Source organism: Labeo rohita, chromosome 15, assembly GCF_022985175.1.
Source record: "Labeo rohita strain BAU-BD-2019 chromosome 15, IGBB_LRoh.1.0, whole genome shotgun sequence".
Lineage (NCBI taxonomy): Eukaryota > Metazoa > Chordata > Actinopteri > Cypriniformes > Cyprinidae > Labeo > Labeo rohita.
The window spans coordinates 38,034,763-38,057,539 of record NC_066883.1 but is presented as its reverse complement, the minus strand read 5'-3'; the positions used below and the strand labels follow the sequence as shown (position 1 = coordinate 38,057,539).

Sequence of the window (22,777 nt, the reverse complement as noted above, 5' to 3'; positions counted from 1 at the left end):
GATTTATTGGTCTTAAAAAGGCCTTAAAAAGTCACATTTACCGTCATAAAACCTGCAGAAACCCTGTTATTTCAGTTTTAGCAATTTTAGAACTTTAAATTTGTTTTATTTCAGTTTAAGTCATTTTAGTATTTTAAAAGAAACAATCTATTTCAGTTTTATTTTTAGTAATTTTGGTACTTCAAATGTATTTAATTTCACTTTTAGTTCGACTAATTTTAGTATTTTTATTTCAGTTTGTGATTTTAGAAACTTATTTCAATCTTAGTCTTAGTAATGTCGGTACTTGAAATGGTTTTTATTTTGCTTTTAGTTTATGAAAATAAAATGTAAGATGAGCAGCAAATCAGCATATTAGAATGATTTCTAAAGGATCATGTGATGCTGAAAATTCAGCTTTGATCACAGAAATAAATTACATTTTAACAGATATTCACATGGAAACAGCTGTTTTAGATCATAATAATATTTCACTATTTTTACAGCATTTTTTGCTCAAATAAATGCAGTCTTGGTGACAGAAGAGACTTCTTGGTCTGTCTGTCTCTGTCTGCGTTTTCAGTCTGATTCTCTCGTCTTTTGTCTGTTTCGTTCACATTCTCTCCACGTCTGCTCTCTCATTTATCAGAGATTGAATTCTGCTCTGTCATTCCAGAACAATTTAGATACGCTGTTAAACTTAATTGAAATATCCTTTCTCTGTTTTTCCGTGACTGTCTGTCTGTCTCCTTTTCTGTCTCTCTGTCTTTTTCACACCTTTACCGCTGCACACTTTCTCTCCGATTTCTCAGAGAAACTTTGTAAGATCCAATTATTTATTGTTTCTCTGGGTGTTTTCGTCTGTTCTGCTGTCAGGATCTGTCCGTTTCTCGCTCGTTTCATTAATTAGCGTTTGTTCTGTGCTCTCTAACGAGAGGCGAAGGTCCCGCTACGCAAGCGTCATGTCCTTCATCGCCATGGCAACTACACATTACATACTCGCTTCAACACGCTATTTTCACACCAGCGCAGAAACACGAACTTATGGAAGGTTTCAACAGTTCGCTTTTCTTTTTTTGATGCACTGCATGAACCCGCAGTCACTCACACACACATACACACACACCTGAGTGTGTCTGAATTGCACCAGAGGGCCGCTGCGGGACAGACAGACACAGATTGACAGATGAAGAGAGACAGGTGTTTTTGTGTGTGTAATGGAAGGAGAATCAGATGATGGATGTCTTACTTTTTCTCTTGTTCTTTTCTTAAAATGAGGGAACACACATATATATGCATCTCTCTCTCTCTATATATACACAAACATTCATTCTGTAAAGTTTATGCATTTTTATTGAGTGAATTAAAGCAAATGTCAGTCTTTGACCTTTCTGTGAACATGTGATATTTTGAAACTCTATAAACTCGACGGCTTTGTGTGATTGTGTGTGTTTGTGACAAAGAGAGACAGATGGAGAAATGCTTCTGTGTTTCATAATCTTGGCTTTTAATCCAACATTTCTGTTGAGCTCTTTGGCTTTACTTCAAATTGCAATATCAGTTTGTCTTTATACACTAGATTGATTCTGGTGTGTTTACTGTTTCTCATAGTCTTCATCTGTCCTTTAAAATACTAAACTATGTACTGTACTGTGCAGCGAAGTTATTTATCCTGATATTGCCTTGACACTAAATAACTTTTGATGTGTGTTTCAAGGTGATTTGTGCAGTACTTCAGTTCTTTTCAGGTTATTACACAGAAATACCTATGGTGAGATACAGTCTTCTACAGCAGTACAAAACAAGAGAAATCAGATGACAAGAGAGATACAAAAGAATAATATTTAAAATATTTGTGTTTATATTTATGCTTTATTAATAAACATAATACATCATTATGTATGGTACACGTGCAAAGTATGTAAGTCAGATTTATTATGTAAATGTGTTGCAATGGTTGTAGTGAAATGTCATCAGAAATCCAAATGTACTTTAAATTGTCAGTTGTTAACGTGTCAGTGGTTAGGTTGTAGTTTAATGTCAACTAGAAGTCCCAGTGTATTTAAACAGTGTCAAGTAATTCGGCTCTAGTTTAACATGTCAGTAGTCTGACTGTAGTCTAATGTCGTTGGAGGTCCGGGTGTACTTTAAAAGTGTCAGTAGTTTAGCTGTAGTTTAATGTCATTGGAAGTCTGCGTGTAAAGTGTCAGTAGTTGGGTTGTAGTTTAGTGTTGTCGGAAGCCCGGGTGTACTTGAAAAGTTTCAGTAGTTTGGTTGTAATTTAATGTTGTCAGAAGTCTGGGTGTACTTTAAAAGTGTCAGTAGTACGGTTGTAGTTTATTGTCGTCTGAAGTCAGGGTGTACTCAAAAAAAGTGTCAGTAGTTCGGTTGTAGTTTAATGTTGTCAAAAGTCCGGGTGTACTTGAAAAGTGTCAGTAGATCGGCTGTAGTTTAATGTCGTCGGAAGTCCGGGTATAAAGTGTCAGTAGTTCGGTTGTAGTCTAATGTCGTAAGAGGTCCGGGTGTACTTTAAAAGTGTCAGTAGTTCAGCTGTAGTTTAATATCATTGGAAGTCCAGGTGTAAAATGTCAGTAGTTCGGTTGTAGTCTAATGTCATCGGGAGCCCAGGTCTACTTGAAAAGTGTCAGTAGTTTGGTTGTAGTTTAATGTCGTCAGAAGTCTGGGTGTACTTTAAAAGTGTCAGTAGTTTGGTTGTATTTTATTGTCATCCGAAGTCAGTGTGTACTTAAAAAAAAGTGTCAGTAGTTCGGTTGTAGTTTAATGTTGTCCGAAGTCCAGGAGTAAAGCATCAGTATTTTGGCTGTAGTTTAATGTAGTTGGAAGTCCGGGTGAAGTCCGGTAATGTTGTCAGATGTCCAGATGTACTTTAAAAGTGTCAGTAGTTTGGTTGTAGTTTAATGTCATCAGAAGTACAGGTGTACTTTATAATTATTTTCAGTAGTTTGGCTGTATTTTAATGTCATTGGAAGTCCAGGTGTACTGGAAAAGTGTCAGTAGTACAGCTGTAGTTTAATGTTGTCAGAGGCCCAGGTGTACTTCAAAAGTGTCAGTAGTTCGGCTGTAGTTTAATGTCGTCAGAAGTCCAGGGGTACTTCAAAAGTGTCAGTAGTTCGGCTGTAGTTTAATGCTGTCGGAAGTCCAGGTGTACTTTAAAAGTCCCAGTAGTTTGGCTGTAGTTTAATGTCATCAGAAGTCCTGGTGTACTTTAAAAGTCCCAGTAGTTTGGCTGTAGTTTAATGTCATCAGAAGTCCTGGTGTACTTTAAAAGTGTCAGTAGTTTGGCTGTAGTTTAATCTCATCTGAAGTACAGGTGTACTGAAAAAGTGTCAGTAGTTCGGTTGTAGTTTAATGTTGTCAAAAGTCCGGGTGTACATTAAAAGTCCCAGTATGTTGGCTGTAGTTTAATGTCAGTTCGAAGACCAGGTGTATTTCAAAAGTGTCAGTAGTCAGGCTGTATGTGAATATTGTCAGTAGTTCGGCTGTAGTTTATTGTCATCAGAAGTCCAGGTGTACTTTAACAGCACCAGTGGTCGGGCTGTAGTTAAACGTGTCAGTAGTCAGGCTGTATGTGAATGGTGTCAGTGTAGTTTAAGGTTGGTAATCAGGTTGTATTTGAACATGTCAGTAGTTGGGCTGTGCCTAACTGACGTCAGTAGTGCGGCTGTAGTTTGGTCTGGTTGTATTCTACAGTGCATGTGTCTCCAGTGTTTCTATGGCGACTGGGGAGGCAGCGCTGTTGGAATAACAACCAGAACCTCTGAACACCGACCGGCCGCAGCGAACACCGCCAAACACTATCACAGGTCAAACTACACTGTTAGAACTGAAGAAAGCAATACAGTGAAGCTAATGTATAAAATCACATTTATAAACACATTTATATTCATTATAGTACTGCTGTTTTAATGCTTTACAGAGGCAGTGGTTCACACGCTTAAAGTTAACACATCAGGGGTCTAAAACAAAGGCTCTTGCCATGAAAGAAAATCAAGATTTGAGTACGTAGCGTACATTTAAACGGGGGTTGTTTGCTGTACTCTGTGTGTGTGTGTGTGTGTGTGTATTATTCTCATCTGAGTGTGTGGGTTGTGTAGGCACAAGAAACTGTGATTAGCACGCTCTCTCTCTGTCTATCTCTCTCGTTCGCTCTGTTCGTTAGGGTATAAAAATACATGCTGTTGTCAGGTGTTTTATGAGAAATGTTGCACATGATTGGAGCAGCTGTACACCGCAGATTATAGATTTGAAATATGATTCTGATGAAAAGTGTTTTATACTTTCTCTTAGCAATTACACACAAGCACATTTCCATTTTTTTCATCATTATGTCTGGTCATTTTACAGGATAAAGGGAAAATACAGACTCCTGAGACTCTGTGTGTGAGTGTGTGTGTGCGTGTCACAGGTGCATGCATGAGTGTGATGTGATTGTGTGTGTTTGTTTGGTCTTTCCTTTGACATTTCTGTAATGTAAATGAGTTAGAAAGGTTAATCAACTCAGCTGGACTTAATAATGGACCTCCAGTATTGAACACAAACACACACGCGCACACGCACACACCTACGGCCCCGATATTCTCATATGTGCACTGCACATTGTTTACACTCTCGCATTACCCATCAAGAGCAAGACAAATGTTAACCATCTTTGCAGGTTTTCATCATCTCAGCGGCCGTAATCGTCCACTCACTGCTTTATTTGCATGCGTCTTTATGATTCTCTCTTCCACCCTTTCATCTCGTTGTCCTTTTCATCCTTTATTCCTCTTCTCTCCGGACTGAACTCCCCCTCACTCTCTCCTCCTGTCACAAACACCGTTAATCCACCTCTTATGAGGGATTTTCCACAGCAGGGAATCTGGCAACCCCGTGCCCCCTAATTTCGAGCACCGCGCTGCTGCTGTTCTCAGATCAGCTTCGTTTTCTGACCTGCTTCAGCTAAATGGCCACTTGAGTCCTGTGGAACTGAGTTATTCTAGTTTTTTGTACAGCTTGCTGAAATTTTGCTGTTAAAGCCAGAACCATTAGACTACTGGAGATGGAAATGCTTGACCAAATGCTCCTATTGTGTGGAGTTTGAGTGTTACCGTGTCAAGGAGTGATTGAGTTTCCTTCATACGTCATTAAACCAGATGTGTCATTATCAGGGTTGTTAGTTAGCTACTACTATAACCATAAAAAAACATGATGTTACTTGAAATAAATGCAAATTGAAATCAATCACATATATAAAAAACTTGAACTGATTTTATTTCAGCTAGTCACCAAGAACATTGCTCATTTTCATTTAGGTGAACCTGATGTATTAAAATAATTAAAACTAAAACAAAAATGAAAATCAGTAAAACTATATAGGCATGCAAAAAAAACAGAATCACTAAAAATTTTACTAAAATGAAAATGAAAATGGTAAATATTAAATTCACTCTTTAAACTGTTTTAATTTATGCATTTGATATTTAATTAGCCCAGTATATGGTAGTATAATTAAACATTTTATATTTAGTTTATATATTCATTTTTAAATTTAATATTGTACTAAATATTTATTTTAAATATTTAATATTTATTTATATGTTTGATATAACAGTTAGCTTATGTATATAATAAATTAATATATTTTATATTTTGTTTGTGCATTGTTAGGTTTAATATTTTACTGTTTATTTAATATTTATTTATGTATTTGAAATGAAAATATGATCAGTAGACTATGTGTGTAGTATAATAATTGTGTTATCTGATAAACACAGTTAATTTGGAATTGAATGATAATGTCTGTTTGAGTCTGGTGACAGATGCAGAAACAGGAGGGTGTTTATGGGACCCTTGGGCTTTCACTATCTTATGAGTCTCATATTAAATTTAAAGTGTGAATCATGTTTTAATAATGTCTGGTTGTCAGAGTGTTCACTGAGATAGATAGAGCTAAAAATGAGACCAGCAAAGCAGAAAGAACAAGAGATCTGAGCTTCAGAAATGAGACGTGAAAACCTTTGAAAGAACTGATGATCTCAGGGACTGACGGTAAATCCTGACGGTGACCTTCATCTGCCGTCACTCTGATTTACCGCTCGCGTTCATTTATCATCCGTGAGTCACAGCATGTTTAATATGCTGAAATTAATCAGACCAATCAGACGAGCTTGAATCGTTTCTCACAAACATCGGCTCATCAGAATCTGCACGAGCATCTCGTCTCTCGTTATTAAGCTCTCTTTCTGTTTTTAAAGTTCATTTGTAATGTTTGAACAGTAACTCATTGCATGTTCTGTCATTCAGGCTGAAAAAATATTCACTGTTTGATGCATGAGCGTAATATATATGGTAATTTAATGTACATACACTTTATCATGTATGTGGAAATTGGAATCCAGCTTTATAAATTAATAATTCTCATTATGCATGCATGACATTTCAAACAGATGTAGTAACAATTTAAGTAGGTTTTTATTTCTTTTTTTGAAATTGCATTATAAAGATATTAATTCACTGGAATGTTGGATTAACCAATCAGAATTTAGCACTATCTACTTTTATATGACATACTGTAGCATATAAAATGTGGTTTAAAGGTGACACTATCAATAATTTATGAAGTATTCTAACACATTATTAAAGTGTTTGATTATTCATAAGAATATACAACTACGCATAAAGTGTATTATAAGGCATTTTAATCTTAAAAATGCATTGCATTTGCATATTTCTAGTGAAGTGTTGGATTTCTTCCTGGTCTGGTGTTAATATCTGTCTGATATTTTAAGCGGCAGGATTTATGAAGCACTGCAGTATTTAAATGTTAAAGGTCTCACTGCGCCCCTGATTTTATTCTTTTGCTTAATTTGAAAAGCTAAAAGAAGACAACTTGACCTCGGCCCCAGAGGGTTTGTGGGTAATAAAGCTGTGAGACCTCACACTGAGATCAGTGTCGTCTTAAACTCCCATCATGCTCTGCTGCCGGGTGTCTGCGGGAGAGAGATTTATCCCGCATCTGGAAGAAAGAAAAGTTATTTAGAGCGTCAGACGCTGGATTAAACAGATGAGAGGGGTTTTATTCTCGAGGATACTTAATACAAACGCACTCAAATACCTTTAGTAAACACTCTTCACCTTTAGGAAACACACTCGAGGCACAACACCAAAAGTGAGTGGGATAAAAAAAATGTAACTAGTAAATATCACCATACTTTCCCAGCTGATTGATTATATTAAGAATCACAAACTTTTTTTGACTGAAAATGTTTAGTTTAAATATGGAAATAAGGCATTATCGAATTAAATTTGCACTCATTTACATACATTTCCAGAGAATAAATCTGAAGTTTGGATAAAGCCAGGTTCAAAATTCTGGTTTGATTCTGTTGACACATTAGAGCTAAAAGTTTTTACAGAGGGGATTTTGGAATTCTTCATTACTATAAATCAGAACACGCTGTCAACAACAAGAAAAAAAAAACACATTTTCGCCAGGTTTTTAAGAATAAAGTGTTGTATAAATCAATGTAAATGATATTTGAACAAACCCTTCAGTAAAAACCTTCACAATATAGAGAGGAATAAAACTCTAAGTTTTGGTTTATGCAAGTGCTGCTGAAGTGGAGAAACAAACTCACTGGATTAAAAAAAAAAAAAACATTTTCGCCATGTTTTTAAGAATTAAATGGTGTATATATCAGTGTGAATGATATATGAACAAACCCTTCAGTGAAAACCTTTACAATATAGAGAGGAATAAAACTCTAAGTTTTGGTGTATGCAAGTGCTGCTGAAGTGGAGAAACAAACTCACTGGATTAAAAAAAAAGCATTTTCACCATGTTTTAAGAATAAAATGGTGTATATATCAGTGTGAATGATATATGAACAAACCCTTCAGTGAAAACCTTTACAATATAGAGAGGAATAAAACTCTAAGTTTTGGTGCATTTAAGTGCTGCTGAAGTGGAGAAACAAACTCACTGCCTTTAAAATTTAGCATTTTCAACATGTTTTTAGGAATAAAATGTTGTATAAATCAGTGTGAATGATATATAAATAAATCCTTCAGTAAAAACCTTCAGAATACAGAGAGGAATAAAACTCTAAATTTTGGTGTATGTAAATGCTGCTGAAGTGGAGAAACAAACTTTTAAATATATGTATTGAAATTGAATCTGAAGGCGCAAATAGATAACGTGTTATAAAATGACTAATAATTTTGGATGTATTGGTTTTGTGTTTGGTTTTCTTTTCAAAAAGAACAAAGTGCATAAAAAAGAATAATGTTTATGCTTTTAGTGTCTTCCCCTAAGTACATGAACATGAACAGTTACAGCTACACAAGCTAGATTTCATGTTCCAATGCGTTACTTAATGTCTCAGCGTGTATGTATAATGCAACGCAAATGCATGTTGCATTCTCAGCATTGCTGCAAGGCTCCCTACAGCAGCTTTAGTGCAAACAGTCTTCATCTATGGTTAATTTCCTTTTTTTTGCTGTGTTAGTTAAAATTAAACTATTGTCTGACTAATAACACAACTGGTTTAATGACAGACATTTGAAGGAAATTTAAACACCCTCTTTTTTACTGTCTCAGTAACACAAAAACATAGTATGTATAGTAACTGAACATAGTATGTTCAGTATGTCAGCGTATTGGTCAAGCATGTGTGTATTTGTGTAGAGTTTGTTTCTGGTCAAGCACACACAGGTCTCTGATTATGTAACCCTTGGTCCTCTGTGTGTGTGTGTGTGTCCTGGCTTGTCATCAGAGAAAGAAATAGGTAAAGGTAAAGATAGAGGGATGTTAACATGACACAAGGGTTGATGGGGTTTCATGATGAAAGTCTCTCGGGAGGCGCTTGACATTTCTGACACAGAACGAGCGGATGGACGGATATCAGAGGTAGAGATCCGTACGATGCCCTGAAGGAAAGATATTATGCTGGGATGAATGAATCTGTCTGAGAGAGAACGCGAGCAGCACAGAGAAGCATGAGCACATCAGAGACCAAGAGTTCATTTGTGAAGCAAAAAGGTGATTAAAAATATGGTGATTAGTTACAGCACCTCAAACGCATACTGTCACATATATATTAAAATATTTCAGCATTTGACGTGAGGCAGTTGACATGTAATGCATCATTTAGGTAAATTAAGTAAAAGTGTGTGTGTGTGTGTGTTATTGTCTATTTGTGTGTGTGTGTGAGTGTGTGTGTGCTTGTTCGTCACTTCTGTAATCACTGATCAGTGTGTGCTGGTGTTTGAAGGACGCTCGTGATCAGAGTATCAAACACACACACACTCTCATTCTCCCAGCACAGGTGAACTTCAATTACACCTTTAATCCAACATCAGTGTATGTGAATCTCTCCTCTGTCTATTATGCTGTTCACAGTGTTATTTTAGTATTAATTATATATACTATTATAGTATGTATTCATATATTGAAGTACCTTCTATTTTGTATTTTCAGTTTTCATTTTAATTACTTTTCAGCAATTTATTTCTATTTAGCTTTATCTTTTATTGTAGTGTAGTTTTAGTAATTTTAGTACTTATTTTATTTCAGTTAGTTGCCAAGTCATTTTTTCATTTATTTTACTTTATCTTTATAGATGATAATTGTCATTTTTCTTTCTTTTTTTTTGTTTTGTTTTTGTACTTTAAATGAAACTTATTTTAGTTCTTCAAATTAAATGTATTTTAGACATTATAAATGTCTTTGCTGGCACTTTTGATCAATTTAATGCATCCTTGCGGAGTAAAATTATTTACTTCTTTAAAAATTAAAATCTCTCAAAGTTTTTTAATGGTAGTATAGCTTGTGTTACCATTGGATATAAAATAAAATAAGGCAATTGTAAGCTTTTATCTCATAATTCAGACTTTATTTTTTAAATTCTGACTTTTTAAACTCAAAGTCGCAATTACCTTTTTTATTTTTTTTATTTTAATGCAAACTAATAGTTTTAGTTTCAGTTAACAACAACAACACTGCTTGATCAATTAAACTTAAACTAAATTTAAATTTTTACTTGCATAAAATACTGATATACATTAAATACTGAAAATAATCAGTCAAAAATAGAGTGATGTTTATGCTGTGTGTGTTTGCTTTAGTATTGTATTGCATCGCTCATTCTGAATCATTTGTGAGTCAAGTAGAGCTTGTGATTCTGTGAAGGATGTTTGAATCAGACGTTCAGTAAACTTCATGAGAAAGATGTGACTAGTTGACCAGTCCTCTGTATAGCAGGTGACATATGAACACGATTGTGAATTGGCTCGAGTGTGTGTGTGTGTGTTTTTTACAAAGCTCTCTGCGGTTCCCTCTTCAGAAAATTGAAAGTGGGATCAGCGCTGCAGGATTGATCCCTGCTGCTTCCGTCAATGATGATCCAACAAGAGGGAGAAACTGCAGGGAAGCGTCTCTGCTTCAACTTGCCTCTCCACTCGAGTGTGTGTGTGCTGAGACAGATTTAGAGCATTTGCGAGAGGAAGAGGTGAATGAGGAAGAGGACGAGCAGCAGAATGAAGCACCTGCATCTGAAATCTGCCTCCGTCTCTTCGCCTGTTCTTCTGAACATTTTTGTCCTATTAATTGAGATTTTTGATGTTGGGTTCAAACTCATTTTCTTTTTTTGGAATGTTCTGAACGTAATTGGCAATAATTATTTGTAATTATCTATAAAAACCGCCTGTAGTAAAGCCAAAATACACACACACACACACACACACACACACACACAGAATGCTGACTGACTAATTGGTTGAGTGCAGTTTTCCTTTCATCAGTTCAGAGATGGAGAGATGAATGAGCAGTTTAAAGAGGCCGTCCACCTGCCCATCCATCTTTCCATTCATCCATCCATCTACTTCTTATGAATCTGCTTTAAGCCAGTGCTATTTTAAAATAATGTGATACACTATTATAGTTTTTGTTAATAATTTGAATTATATTTAAGTTTTGTATTTGAAGAGTTAATTAACAAAAAAGGATAACTCAGTTTTAACAATTTTCAAAAATCATGTTTTTTTCATTGTGCATTTCAAGTAACACAATAAAAATATCATAACATAATAAAAAAACATGATTTTTTAAAATAAACTGAGTTATTTGGTTTTGCAAATAAACTCTTCATTTTCTGTTTTAACTTTAAATTTAAACTATTAGCAATTTTGTTTTTGTCATTTTTATAAATCAGTGTGCGTTTTTTTCTTTATAAATATAACCACATCATTTTTACTTTCATTTATTTGTTATAGTAACATATAGGATTAGGGTTGGTCAATATATCTAAGGTTTTTATTAATTTTGTCCATTTAGCTTTAGTTCCTTTAGTACTTCAAGTTAAACTAAGCAAATTTTGGAATTCTTAACTATTTTATTTCAGTTAACAATCATTTCAAGTAACGAAATATTTATTTTTTAAAATGGTTTTAGATTTAGTTAACTATAATAACCCTGCTTCAAGCTTCTAATAATTTAAACTAGTTGAACTAAACTCAAGCTGCAGTTAGCTACTTTAAAAGCTACTAATTCAAAGTAACTAATCTGGTCTGTTTAGTGCAGCAGTATCTGTTTGAATAAACAACATAATCTATCTTTGCATATCTGATTTTATAATTTTCTATTTCTGACACATCCCATTATGAGTGGCAACATCAAAAAGAGTAATTTATTATTATTTCTTTATTTTCATTTCTGTTTTAATTTATTTATTTTTACCTTAAACAACTGCTGTTGAAGTGGAGAAACAAACTCGCTGCCTTTAAAATTTTGCATTTTCGCCATGTTTTTAGGAATAAAATGTTGTATAAATCAGTGTGAATGATATATGAACAAATCCTTCAGTAAAAACCTTCAGAATATAGGGAGGAATAAAACTCTAAGTTTTGGTGTTTGTAAGTGCTGCTGAAGTGGAGAAACAAACTTTTAAAGATATGTATTGTAATTGAATCTGAAGGCGCAAATAGATAAAGTGAAATAAAATAATTAATAATTTTAAACGACAACAAAAACACTGGTTAATCAAAAATAAACTAAATTTAAACATACCAAACATTTCAAACTACCATCAAATATTGAAAATAATTAATCAAAAACTGTTTGATGTCATTTAAAAATGATTGTATTTCCTAATGTTAGTGTGTGCTGTGTATATTTGTGCTTTGAATTTTTTGGAAATCAAGTAGATTCAAATGAATCTGTGAGTCAGTTCATTGAAAAAACCTGAATGAACTGATTTGCTGAAATTAATCTGACATTCTGATGAGCAACGTGAGGCTTTTTGGAAAAATTTCATGTTACAGGCCAAGTTACAGTAATGCCTGGATGACTGTCAAGTTCGTAGTGTCGTTAACTTTAGTTAATTAGTTCGCAACGCTGCATCCACTGATGTGTTCAATGCTTATTTGCTAAAAGCATTTCTCTCTGTGTCTCGCTCTCATTGCTGGTTAATGGCTCTTCCCATTATTGATTTCCCGGGTTAAGTGGATGCGCTAATGAGCCGTGCTGACGGGGTCGCCGTGCTGGAGGTCAAAGGTCAAACCCCCGTAACATCTTCAAAGAGAGATGAGTGAACATCTATGTGCCAGAAGCTTCAAAGACAGAAAACGGGAGACGACAACATTCATTTCTTTAATGGCATGACATTTCCAGAGGCTCGGGGTTAAACTCATCATAGCTATATTTCCAGATTCATTAACCTTTGACCCTTCAGATGGCGCGCAGACAATATAAATGATTTATTTATTTGTTTGTTTATGTGTCTGTGTTTTTATTTTCCCAGGATGCATTGCTTCAGTTGGCCTCCGTTGTTGACGTCAGCAGCCTTCAGACGACCATCAAAGATGTGCTCAGAGTCGTCCTGCCAAATGTGGTACGAAACACACACACGTACAGTACAGTACAGTAAAAATACTGATATATTTTATGTGAATATCTGTTCAAATGTAATTGATTGCTGTGATCAAATCTGAATTTTGAGCATCATTACACTGTAAAAACTAAAAAACACAATTTGTTGAGTCAGCTTAAAATAATTTGTTACCCTGCTGCCTTAAATTTTTAGGGTTTATTCAACTCGAAATGTTAAGTTGTTAAGTAACAACTTATATATTTGTGTTTGCTAAACTTAACAGATGGGTAAGTAACCCAGCTGCCTTAAAATTTTAAGTTGATTCAACTCAAATATCTAAGTTGTCAGTATAATTTAACATTTCAAGCTGAATGAACTTTTTTTGATTTGACTGAACTTAAAATTTTAAGGCAGCCACGTTACAAATTATTTTAAGTTGACTCAACAAATTGTTTTTACAGTATACTCCAGTCTTCAGTGTCACATAATCCTTCAGAAATCATTCTAATATGCTGAAGAAACATTTCTGATTATTAGCAATGTTGAAAACAGTTGTCCTGCCCAATATTTTTGTGGATACGTTTTATTTTTCAGGACTTACAGATGAATAGAAAGTTAAAAAAATGTCTTTACTGTCACTTCTGATCAATGTAATGCATCCTTGATGAATAAAAGCATTAATTAAAAAAATAATAATTAAAAAAAAAAAAATAAATAATAATAATAATAATACAAATTAAATAAAAAAGCTAACCCCAAAGTTCTTAATGGTAGTATAGCTTGTTTCTAAAATAAAATAAAATAAAATAAAAGGTAAGTTTTATTGAGAATCTCATAATTCAGACATTTTGTGTAATTCTGACTTTTTTAACTCAAAATTACAATTCCGATGAAAAAAAAAAGTCTGAATTATGAGATAGAGTCTCAATTACCTCTTTTTTTTTTTTTTTTTTTGTTTTTTTTTTTATTTTGTAGCAGAAACAAACAAAAAAAAACAAACAAAACAAAACAAAAAAAAACAGAACTAATGGTAGTGTAGCTTGTTTGTACCACTGGAAATAAAATAACATAAAATGAAATAAAGTAAAATAAAATAAAATAAAATAAAAATGGTAAGTTTTTGGCTCATAAATCAATTTTTTTTTAATTCTGATTCAAAATTGCAATTCTGAAAAAGAAAATATCTGAATTATGAGATAAAGTCTCAATTACAATTTTTAAAATGTTTAAAAATTGTAATTGAACTGACAGAAGAGATGTAAACTCAGAATTGCAAAAAAAAAATCCCAATATTATTTTTTATTTATTTATTTATTTTTGGTTAATTTTTTATTCTATGGCAAAATAAAATTCTGTATTATGTCCAGTATTAAAATATTTAAAATAAAAAGACTAAATGCATGCAACACCTCATAAAATGTCAATGTGAAATCCAAATCAACTACATTGTACTTTGTTACTGCTCTTATTGTGAGTTATTCATCATGAAAACGATTCATCGGTACGTTTTTAGTCAGAAACGTATAACACTTTAAAACTTTACAAAAGAAGCATTAGTATTGGAACACAAGATGCTCTATCTGCTAAACTTGACCTTCAGTCTCCAAAACAAGCACTGAGTTGACCTTAAACACCTTTCTACTGATTGATTTAATTCTAGTTTCTCAAAAAAAAAAAAAAAAAAATATATAATGCAGTATTTTTCATGTTCAACACACCCTTCGCTTTTCAGAAAACCCCTCAGACGTGACCAACAACTCTACAGGTCAATGAAATGCTTTCCAGGCGAGGTGTTCTGTGTTCAATAACGTTTCTGCGCTGAAATATGAAGCGACAGGAAGCACATGATCGTTTGATTTCACAGTGGAGAAATCATTCAGCGCCGTCTGATCAGATTCAGATGTTGGGTGCGCGTACGGTGAGACGCCAGGGTCAAATCTCATTCGGATTCACCCGGAGGATCCTCCGCTCCAGACTTCATCAGCATTCTGAGTGTCTTTTCGGAGAGGGAGAGAGGGAAAATAGATTCTCCTGTAGGGTTTATTGATGTTACATTTGCTGGAGTCTCAGGAGTGTTTTGAAAGCTGAACACACACACACACACACACTGACGCAGTCATATCTGAGTGCTGTTTCTTTTATTGATTATTTCTCCAACAGCGATACACACTCAAGGACGCCTCAAACAGGAGCTGACAGCATCACACACTCATCTTGCAGTTCTATTTCATATTTAATGCTGCATTTATAAAATATTTCATGTTTAATCTAAGCATATTTTCATGTAGTTAATGGCCTGTTATGTCTTTAATATTCATAAATAAATTAAGTCGGATCAGTAATGTACAGCATGAGCGTTCAGAACGTTAATGGCTTTAGCTTGTTTGATCTCAGCGTCTCTGTCTGTTTACCAGCCATCACATGTTCTGCATTATCCCGTTTTATTTCTGCAGATGTGTGATCCTCTGTAAAAATAGCATTCTGGCAAACGTCTGTTAAAGGAATAGTTCAGCCAAAAATTAAGATGATCTGAAAATGTGCACATCCTCAGGCCATCCGAGATTAGGATGAGTTTGTTTCCTCATCATATTTGTAGAAAAGTGTCATTTCATCGCCGTCTCACCAATGGATGTGAATGGGTGCCGTCAGAATGAGAGTCGAAAACAGCTGATAAAAACGTCATAATAATCCACAAGTAACCCACACCACTCCAGTCCATCAGTTCACATCTTGACAAGACAAAAGCTGAAATAAATCCATCATTAAGACGTTTTTAACTCAAATACATTGAGTCCATAATCAATAAGTCAAAATCCAGCCACGTATGTGTTTAGAGCTGTTTTGGCTTGTAAACGGTGCTTGATCTGTGCAGATTTCTCTCCTGATTCAGACCACACCACTTTTGCACTGGAGGAAGCGTAATTATGGATTATGGACTCAATGTATTTTAGTTAAAAATGTCTTAATGATGGATTTGTTTCATCTTTTGTCTTCTCAAGATGTGAACTGATGGACTGGAGTGGTGTGGATTACTTGTGGATTATTGTGATGTTTTTATCAGCTGTTTCAACTCTCATTCTGACGGCACCCATTCACTGCAGAGGATCCGTTGTTGAGACTTTCTCCAAATCTGATGAAGAAACAAACTCATCTACATTTTGGATGGCCTGAGGGGGAATACATTTCCATTTTTGGGTAAACTATTCATTTAATGATATGCAAGAACTTTGTTTACATGATACCTGAAGCACATCATTAAGTGGACTCTGTTTTGCAGAAAAAACAATCGCAGAATGCAAAGTTAGTTCAAAAACTGTCATTAGTTTCTTTTTTCTGTTGAACACAAAATAAGTTATTTTGGAAAATGTGGGTAAAAATTAGAAATCAAAAAGTTTAAGTACAAAAATTACAAAAATCTGAAATGAAGAATAAAGAAAAAAAATAAAGAAAAAATAAAAATGACAAAAGCACATGACATTACTAAAACTAAAATTAAAACTGAAAATATAAAAATTAAAGCTAATTTAAAATATTTATCAATTCTAAAATAGTATATTTATTATTAATAATACTGAAATAACACTGCAGCAGTTGTTTTGGCCACTAATTGATTTTCTTTAAAACCACAACTAAAATAAACATAAATTAAAGCTAAATGGAAATATTACCCCCCCAAAAAAAACAAAAAAAAACAAAAACAAAATGGCAAGTGCATAACAAAATTCATAAAATCTTAACTAAAATTACAGATAAACTAAAACTTAATATGAAAATATAAAACATTAATTATATATTATAAAATCACAAAATTATATTAAATATTTAATATTTTTGTAAATTGTGTAAGCGAAATCTAGAAATAGAAGTTAAAGTACAAATATCTGAAATGAAAAACAAAGAAAAAATAACAATAACAAAAGCACATAACAATTACTAAAACTAAAATAAAAACTGAAAATATAAAAATAAAAGCTAATTGCGTATCGCGAATCATTTGATTCGGAGTGGGACTTCAAAGCGTGTATCGCGAATCATTTGATTTAGGGACTTTGGAGCGGCTTCGCGAATCATTTGACTTAGATCGGAACATTGGAGAGCGGACAGCGAATTATTTGATTTAGATTTAACCTTCGGAGCGGATTTGTGAATCTTTTGAGTCAGGTCGAAACTTCAGAGTGCGGATCGCGAATCATTTGACTAAGATCGGGTTTGTGAATCTTTTGAATTAGATCGGAACATCCGAGAGCGGATCGCGAATCATTTGAATAAGATTCGAACTTTGAAGCAGGTTTGTAAATCTTCAAAGTGCGGATCGCGAATCATTTGAATTAGATCGGAACATCGTAGAGCGGACCGCGAATCATTTGACTAAGATCCGAACTTCGGAGCGGTTCGCGAATCATCTGATTTCGTTTTTAACTTGGAGTGCGGATCACGAATCATTTGAGATCGGAACATCGGAGAGCGGATCGCGAATCATTTGATTTAGTTTTGAACTTTGAAGCGCGGTTTGCGACTCATTTGATTCAGCTCGGGACTAGACAATGGTTTAAATATAGTAACCTCTTTTTTTTTTGTAGTAAAACCATGGTTAATTTTCGTAGTGTTGCCAGGTTAACAAAAATAAATGAATAAAATAAATGTACATCTTAAAGAGGACACACGCCAGGATATAGAGATGCCGTTTCGACTCAGATGAACTTTGGATAGTTTTAATAAAAGTGTCCAGATCAACTCTGCATAAAGAAAACAGAGCCAAAATGAAATAAACAGTCGTTTAATTATAGACGATTTATATATGCTTGTGGCATCGTTGGCTTTGCAGCACATTAAAGTCAAACTTGGAATAATTGGTGAGTTGAGTTTGCTCCGTTTCTGTTCGCTTCTATATAAAGCATCACTTATTAGGGTGTTTTCACACGCTCCCTCAGAAGACAGCTGCCTGTGTAGACAGCGAGCAGCCGCTCACCGGGGTTTATAACGGAGCTGAAGAGAGGTCGAGGAATCATGTCGAAAACTTCCCTTGACATTTCTGACAAATTAACAGCACCAATCCAGTTCGCCGCACGATTCGATCGCCACGGTAACGGCCGCTCCGGTTCCTCCGGTTCCTCCGGTTCCTCCGGCAGCCGCGGGCGCTGACATTCTGTAAGTACCGCCGGAGTCTAATTAGGGTTGCGGCGCTCTGTCAGCGCGCCGATTAGTGAAGCCTGTGGCATGACGACAGTACTTTGCATTTGATTAACCTCACCGAGGCCGGAATGACAGGCGGAGAGATTGCGGACGGGCCTCAGCGCACACAATCCAGTGCGTGTAAACAGAATGATGAAGATGATGATGATGATGATGGATCACGTGCTTTTCTCTCGTGTTTTGCAGGAGTGTGTGTTCGTGTACCTGTTGGAGGCGGAGTCTCGGCTGCGGTGTGAGGATCCGCCCCACGAGGTGCCGTCAGAGGGCAAACTCAGGTAAGGGGCGGGGCTTACGCCAATCAGCATGTGGGCGGATGTCATAATTAAAGCACGGTGTTTTTAAAAGAAATTGTGCGATTATGGGAAACATCTTGTCAGACTTTCATTGTTTGGAAAGGATCAGCTCTTTTACATACACTGAAAGGGTTTTGGGATGGAGGCTACTGAGTTTCAGAAAATAAATAAATAAATACAAAATAATAAACCACCATAGTCCTTATCAATAAATAAATAAATAAATATTAAAGCACCATAATTCTTAAAAGGGCTATTTAAAATATTAAATACCATAACAGTAGTCCTTGAAAAAATCTGAATCAGAATGGAATTTATTGGCTCACACACACACACAACAAATTTATATTGTTAAAAATTCCAGCACACAAAAAAACATTAATAATAATAAAAGGGAAAAAAACTACTACTAATAATAATAATAATACAAGATAATCAGATATAATAAACAGACCAAAAAATATCGTTACTGTAAAAATAAAATAAAAAAGTGTAAATAAACAAATACATTAATTAAAATACATAACTCAACAAAAATACATTTGTAAAAAAAAATAACTGGATGTACTAAAATAGTATTAAAATAGTACTAAATTATGTACTAAAATTAAGACTAAAATGGAAATAAATACAAAAGCTATATACACTTTTTTTTAAGACAAAAACACAAAAGATACTAAAACTAATTAAAATTGGAATGGAATATATATATATATAAACTAAGTTAAAATTGTAAAAAAAAAAAAAAAAACTGATAATATCTCTAAAATAGTGAAAAAAGTAAATAAACAAACATACATAAAGTAAATAAATAACTCAAAAATAAATTTGGGAAAAAAAATACACAGCAAATTTGTCTTGGCAAAAACACAATATAATAATAATTATATATATTTAAACCATAAAACAAAGTTGCTACTGTAAAATAAAACTAATTAAAATGTTATTTTAATTGTAAATACAATTTAAACATTTTATTTAAGCTAGCTATCAAGGCAGCATTTCTCTTGTTTTATTTATTTTAACTGGATAAACTAAAATAGAAATAAATAAAAACTATATAAAAATGTAAAAAATGACACACACACAAAAAAACCTAAAACTAACTAAAATTTGAATGGAAAATATAAAAAGAAAGACTAATTTAAAACAGTAATAAAAACTGAAAATGTCTTATAATAATTAATAATTATAATAATATTATAATAATATTATAATAATTTAATAATTAATAATTATAATAATATAATAATTATAATGTCTTAATAATAGTAATAATAATAATAATAATACAAAATAATAAGATAACCAGACCAACCAAAAAAAAAAAAAAAAAAAAAAAAAAATTGTTACTATAAAATTAAATAATAAAAAAAAAATAACAGATAAATAAATAAAATAAATAACTCAACAAAAATACATTTGGAAAAATACAGCAAATGTGTCTTGGTAATAACACAATATAATAATAATAATAAATAATAATAATAATAATTTATATATATATATATAGATAGATTGATAGCATTTTTAAACTAAAATGGAAATAACTATATAGACATATATATATATATATATATATATATAAAAAAATACTAAAACTAACTAAAACTGCAATGAAAAATATAAAAATAAAATCTCTAAATTTTAAATTTTACTAAAAACTGATAACATGTCAATAATACTCTAATAGCGCTGGTATCCACACCAGAGACAAGACAAAATACAGTATGTGTGTACAAAATCCAACAAAAGTCCAAAATGTGCAGGTTTTTTGTGAGTAATAACTTTGGCTCTGTTCCTCACACGACGTCAGGAGAATATGTTTCCTGAATCGTGTTGTTTTATGAAAGCTCTTGTGTTTTTCTGTGGGTCAGTTGAGCTGTTAGTTGTGTTTTTCTGTGTGAGTCAGCTGCTGTTTTATATCAAATGACCCGTTGATGGCGTGACCCGGTCCAGTCGTCCTGCTTGTGTCCGTCTGTAACGCTGTCGTGTCTGAACATCTCGCGTCCCGTCGCTCTCTTTGTGATGAAGCGATGTTGTGATGGTGTCAGTCGCTGTCATCAGATTCACTTTCACCCTCGATGAACCGCCTGATTCATGCGCTGTGAGAAATGTCAGAATCGAGCGCTTTCCTTTTCTCTCTTCTCTGAATAACAGCACACGTCCATCACATCTGATCTCTGCTCCTGTACGCTTGTGTGTTTCTGTCATCAAAATGTTTAGGATCGACCAGAATCGAAGCGTTTTCTTTAGTGTAACCGTATGTGCGCTCAATAGAAATTTAAAATCTTTCATCCTGACCTTACATTTCCATTCTGCTAATGGCTCGGATGTCAAGCTGTCAATCAAAACCACAGCACCCGCCTCCCTCTGAAGTGAGATCCGCCCCCTCTCTAATTAATTGGCCACTTGCAGTGATTGACAGTTTTATTTCAGGTTGCCGGGGAAACCAAATCCGGATGTCAGCCGGTTGATCATTACATCACTGATGTATTTATGGAACTGTAACTTATTAGCCCGGATCGGCCACACAATGACATTTTCGTGACGTTTCGGCTCAGAAAGTTTTGCATTGGTCAAACATCACTCACTTTTTCTATTGGAGATGTGTTAATGCGGTTATTTTTGCCGGAGCTGCTCTCAGAAATGACACTCGGGAGCTTTAATAAAGGCTCTCATTAAAGCGGCTGCGTTCGTGTAGATAAACAGATGTTCTTGGGGAAATTGAGGCTCTATCTCGGAGAAATCGCTCCGTTCACTTCAGCGGCGAGCGACGACCCTCTCAGCGCCGTTTCTGACCCAACGGAGGATTATCGTCTGATCCATCCGTCCTCAGCAGCACTTCAGCTCCGCAGTCGCTCACACGCTCCATTCTGTCTCTCTCGTGTTTGTTATGATGCACGGGGAAGGTCCAGATCTGCACATCAGTTTCACATCAGCAGTGTGTCTGCCTCAAAATTTCATTTATTTTAAATTATTTTTTTTATTTACCTAAATATTTGTTTCCTATTTTTTTTATTTCCTAAAAAAAAAAGAAAAAAGTTTTTTTTTAAATTTATTAAAAACCCATGGCATTTCTGCAATTTAATATCGATTACTAATTTATGTATTTAATATTTAATATATAATATTTTTATATCTATGATATCTAATATTATAATGTATAATTTGTAGTGCATAATATATAATGTAATTATAGTAGTTATACTTATCATTTATTAATTAACGTATGACATTTTGACAATTAAAGATTTCAAATAAAGATATTATTTTGTTATTTACAGTATCAGTACTAATTTAAATATACAATATATAATTATAATTTAATATAAATGTATATTTATAGTATATAATATAATTTATGATAAATATGTAATTTAAATATAATCATTTATAAATAACCTGTGAGGTTTCTAGAATTAAACATTTACAGTTAACAGTATTAATGTTAATTTACATATTCAATATGTAATAATATATACTTAATATATAATTATATATTTATAGTATGTAATATTATAAATTAGATTAATAATGTATAATATGTAATATAATTATATATTTATAGTATATTATATAATTTATGATGTATAATATTGTACTTAATTATAATAATTATATTTATAATTTATTAATAATCTGTGAAATTTCCAGAAATAAACATTTACAGTTAACAGTGTTAATTCAAATTTACGTATTCACAATATAAATTATTATATATATAACTATATATTATATATAGTTATTATATATATAACTATATATATTTACAAAATTTTAAAATTTAATTATATATTACAATACATTTTAATGTGATTTTACTGTTTTTTTTCTGAGTGAAAATTGTTTTAAAGTAAATCCTACACCATTTTTTTTTCAGTGTAGTTTAAATTTTGTTTAGCTTTTTCATCTTTTTTGCTTTATTTCAAGTATCCACCAGTTTAGTATTTTTGCTCATTTTAATGTTACTGTTTGACTTTTTATTTTGTTTTATTTATTTATTTATTTATTTATTTATTTATTTTAAGCAATTTTAGTGCTTAAACATATTTCAGACTGGGAAAAAATTGTATTTAATATTATTGGAGCACCTCCTCAGTCTTCAACATTTTGCATTTAATTCAGTGTGTGACTTCTTGTAATGATTTCTAAAATTAATTAACAATTTCTGAGTGAAAATAGTTTTATTTTCAACATTGCATTATCAAGTCTTAAACCCACCTGCTAATTTCAGCACAAAAATTTTTAGTACATAAATTTCACTCCTAAAACAGATTTTTTAAATCACCCGAGACTTAAAATAGCTTGAAATAATGGCTTGAATTTTTTGCGTTTTACCACAGAGAATTGCTCACATGTGAACTAAACAGCATATTTGAATGTAAAAGCCTGTAAAATGGTGTGTTTGTGTGTGAATTCAATACCAAACTAGAAAATAAGAGT

At 33.2% G+C, this 22,777-nt stretch overlaps 1 protein-coding gene across 7 annotated transcripts in view; it reads left to right on the top strand.

Moving 5' to 3' along the window:
* Window positions 1-22,777, top strand: part of LOC127177621 (cGMP-dependent 3',5'-cyclic phosphodiesterase) — a 183,257-nt gene that overhangs the window by 107,547 nt on the left and 52,933 nt on the right. For all 7 annotated transcript variants that reach the window (XM_051129995.1, XM_051129998.1, XM_051129999.1 and 4 more), the window contains 2 exons: window positions 12,777-12,866; window positions 18,225-18,313. In XM_051129995.1, coding sequence (XP_050985952.1) covers window positions 12,777-12,866; window positions 18,225-18,313 — 179 coding nt within the window. The remainder of the gene's footprint in view (window positions 1-12,776; window positions 12,867-18,224; window positions 18,314-22,777) is intronic.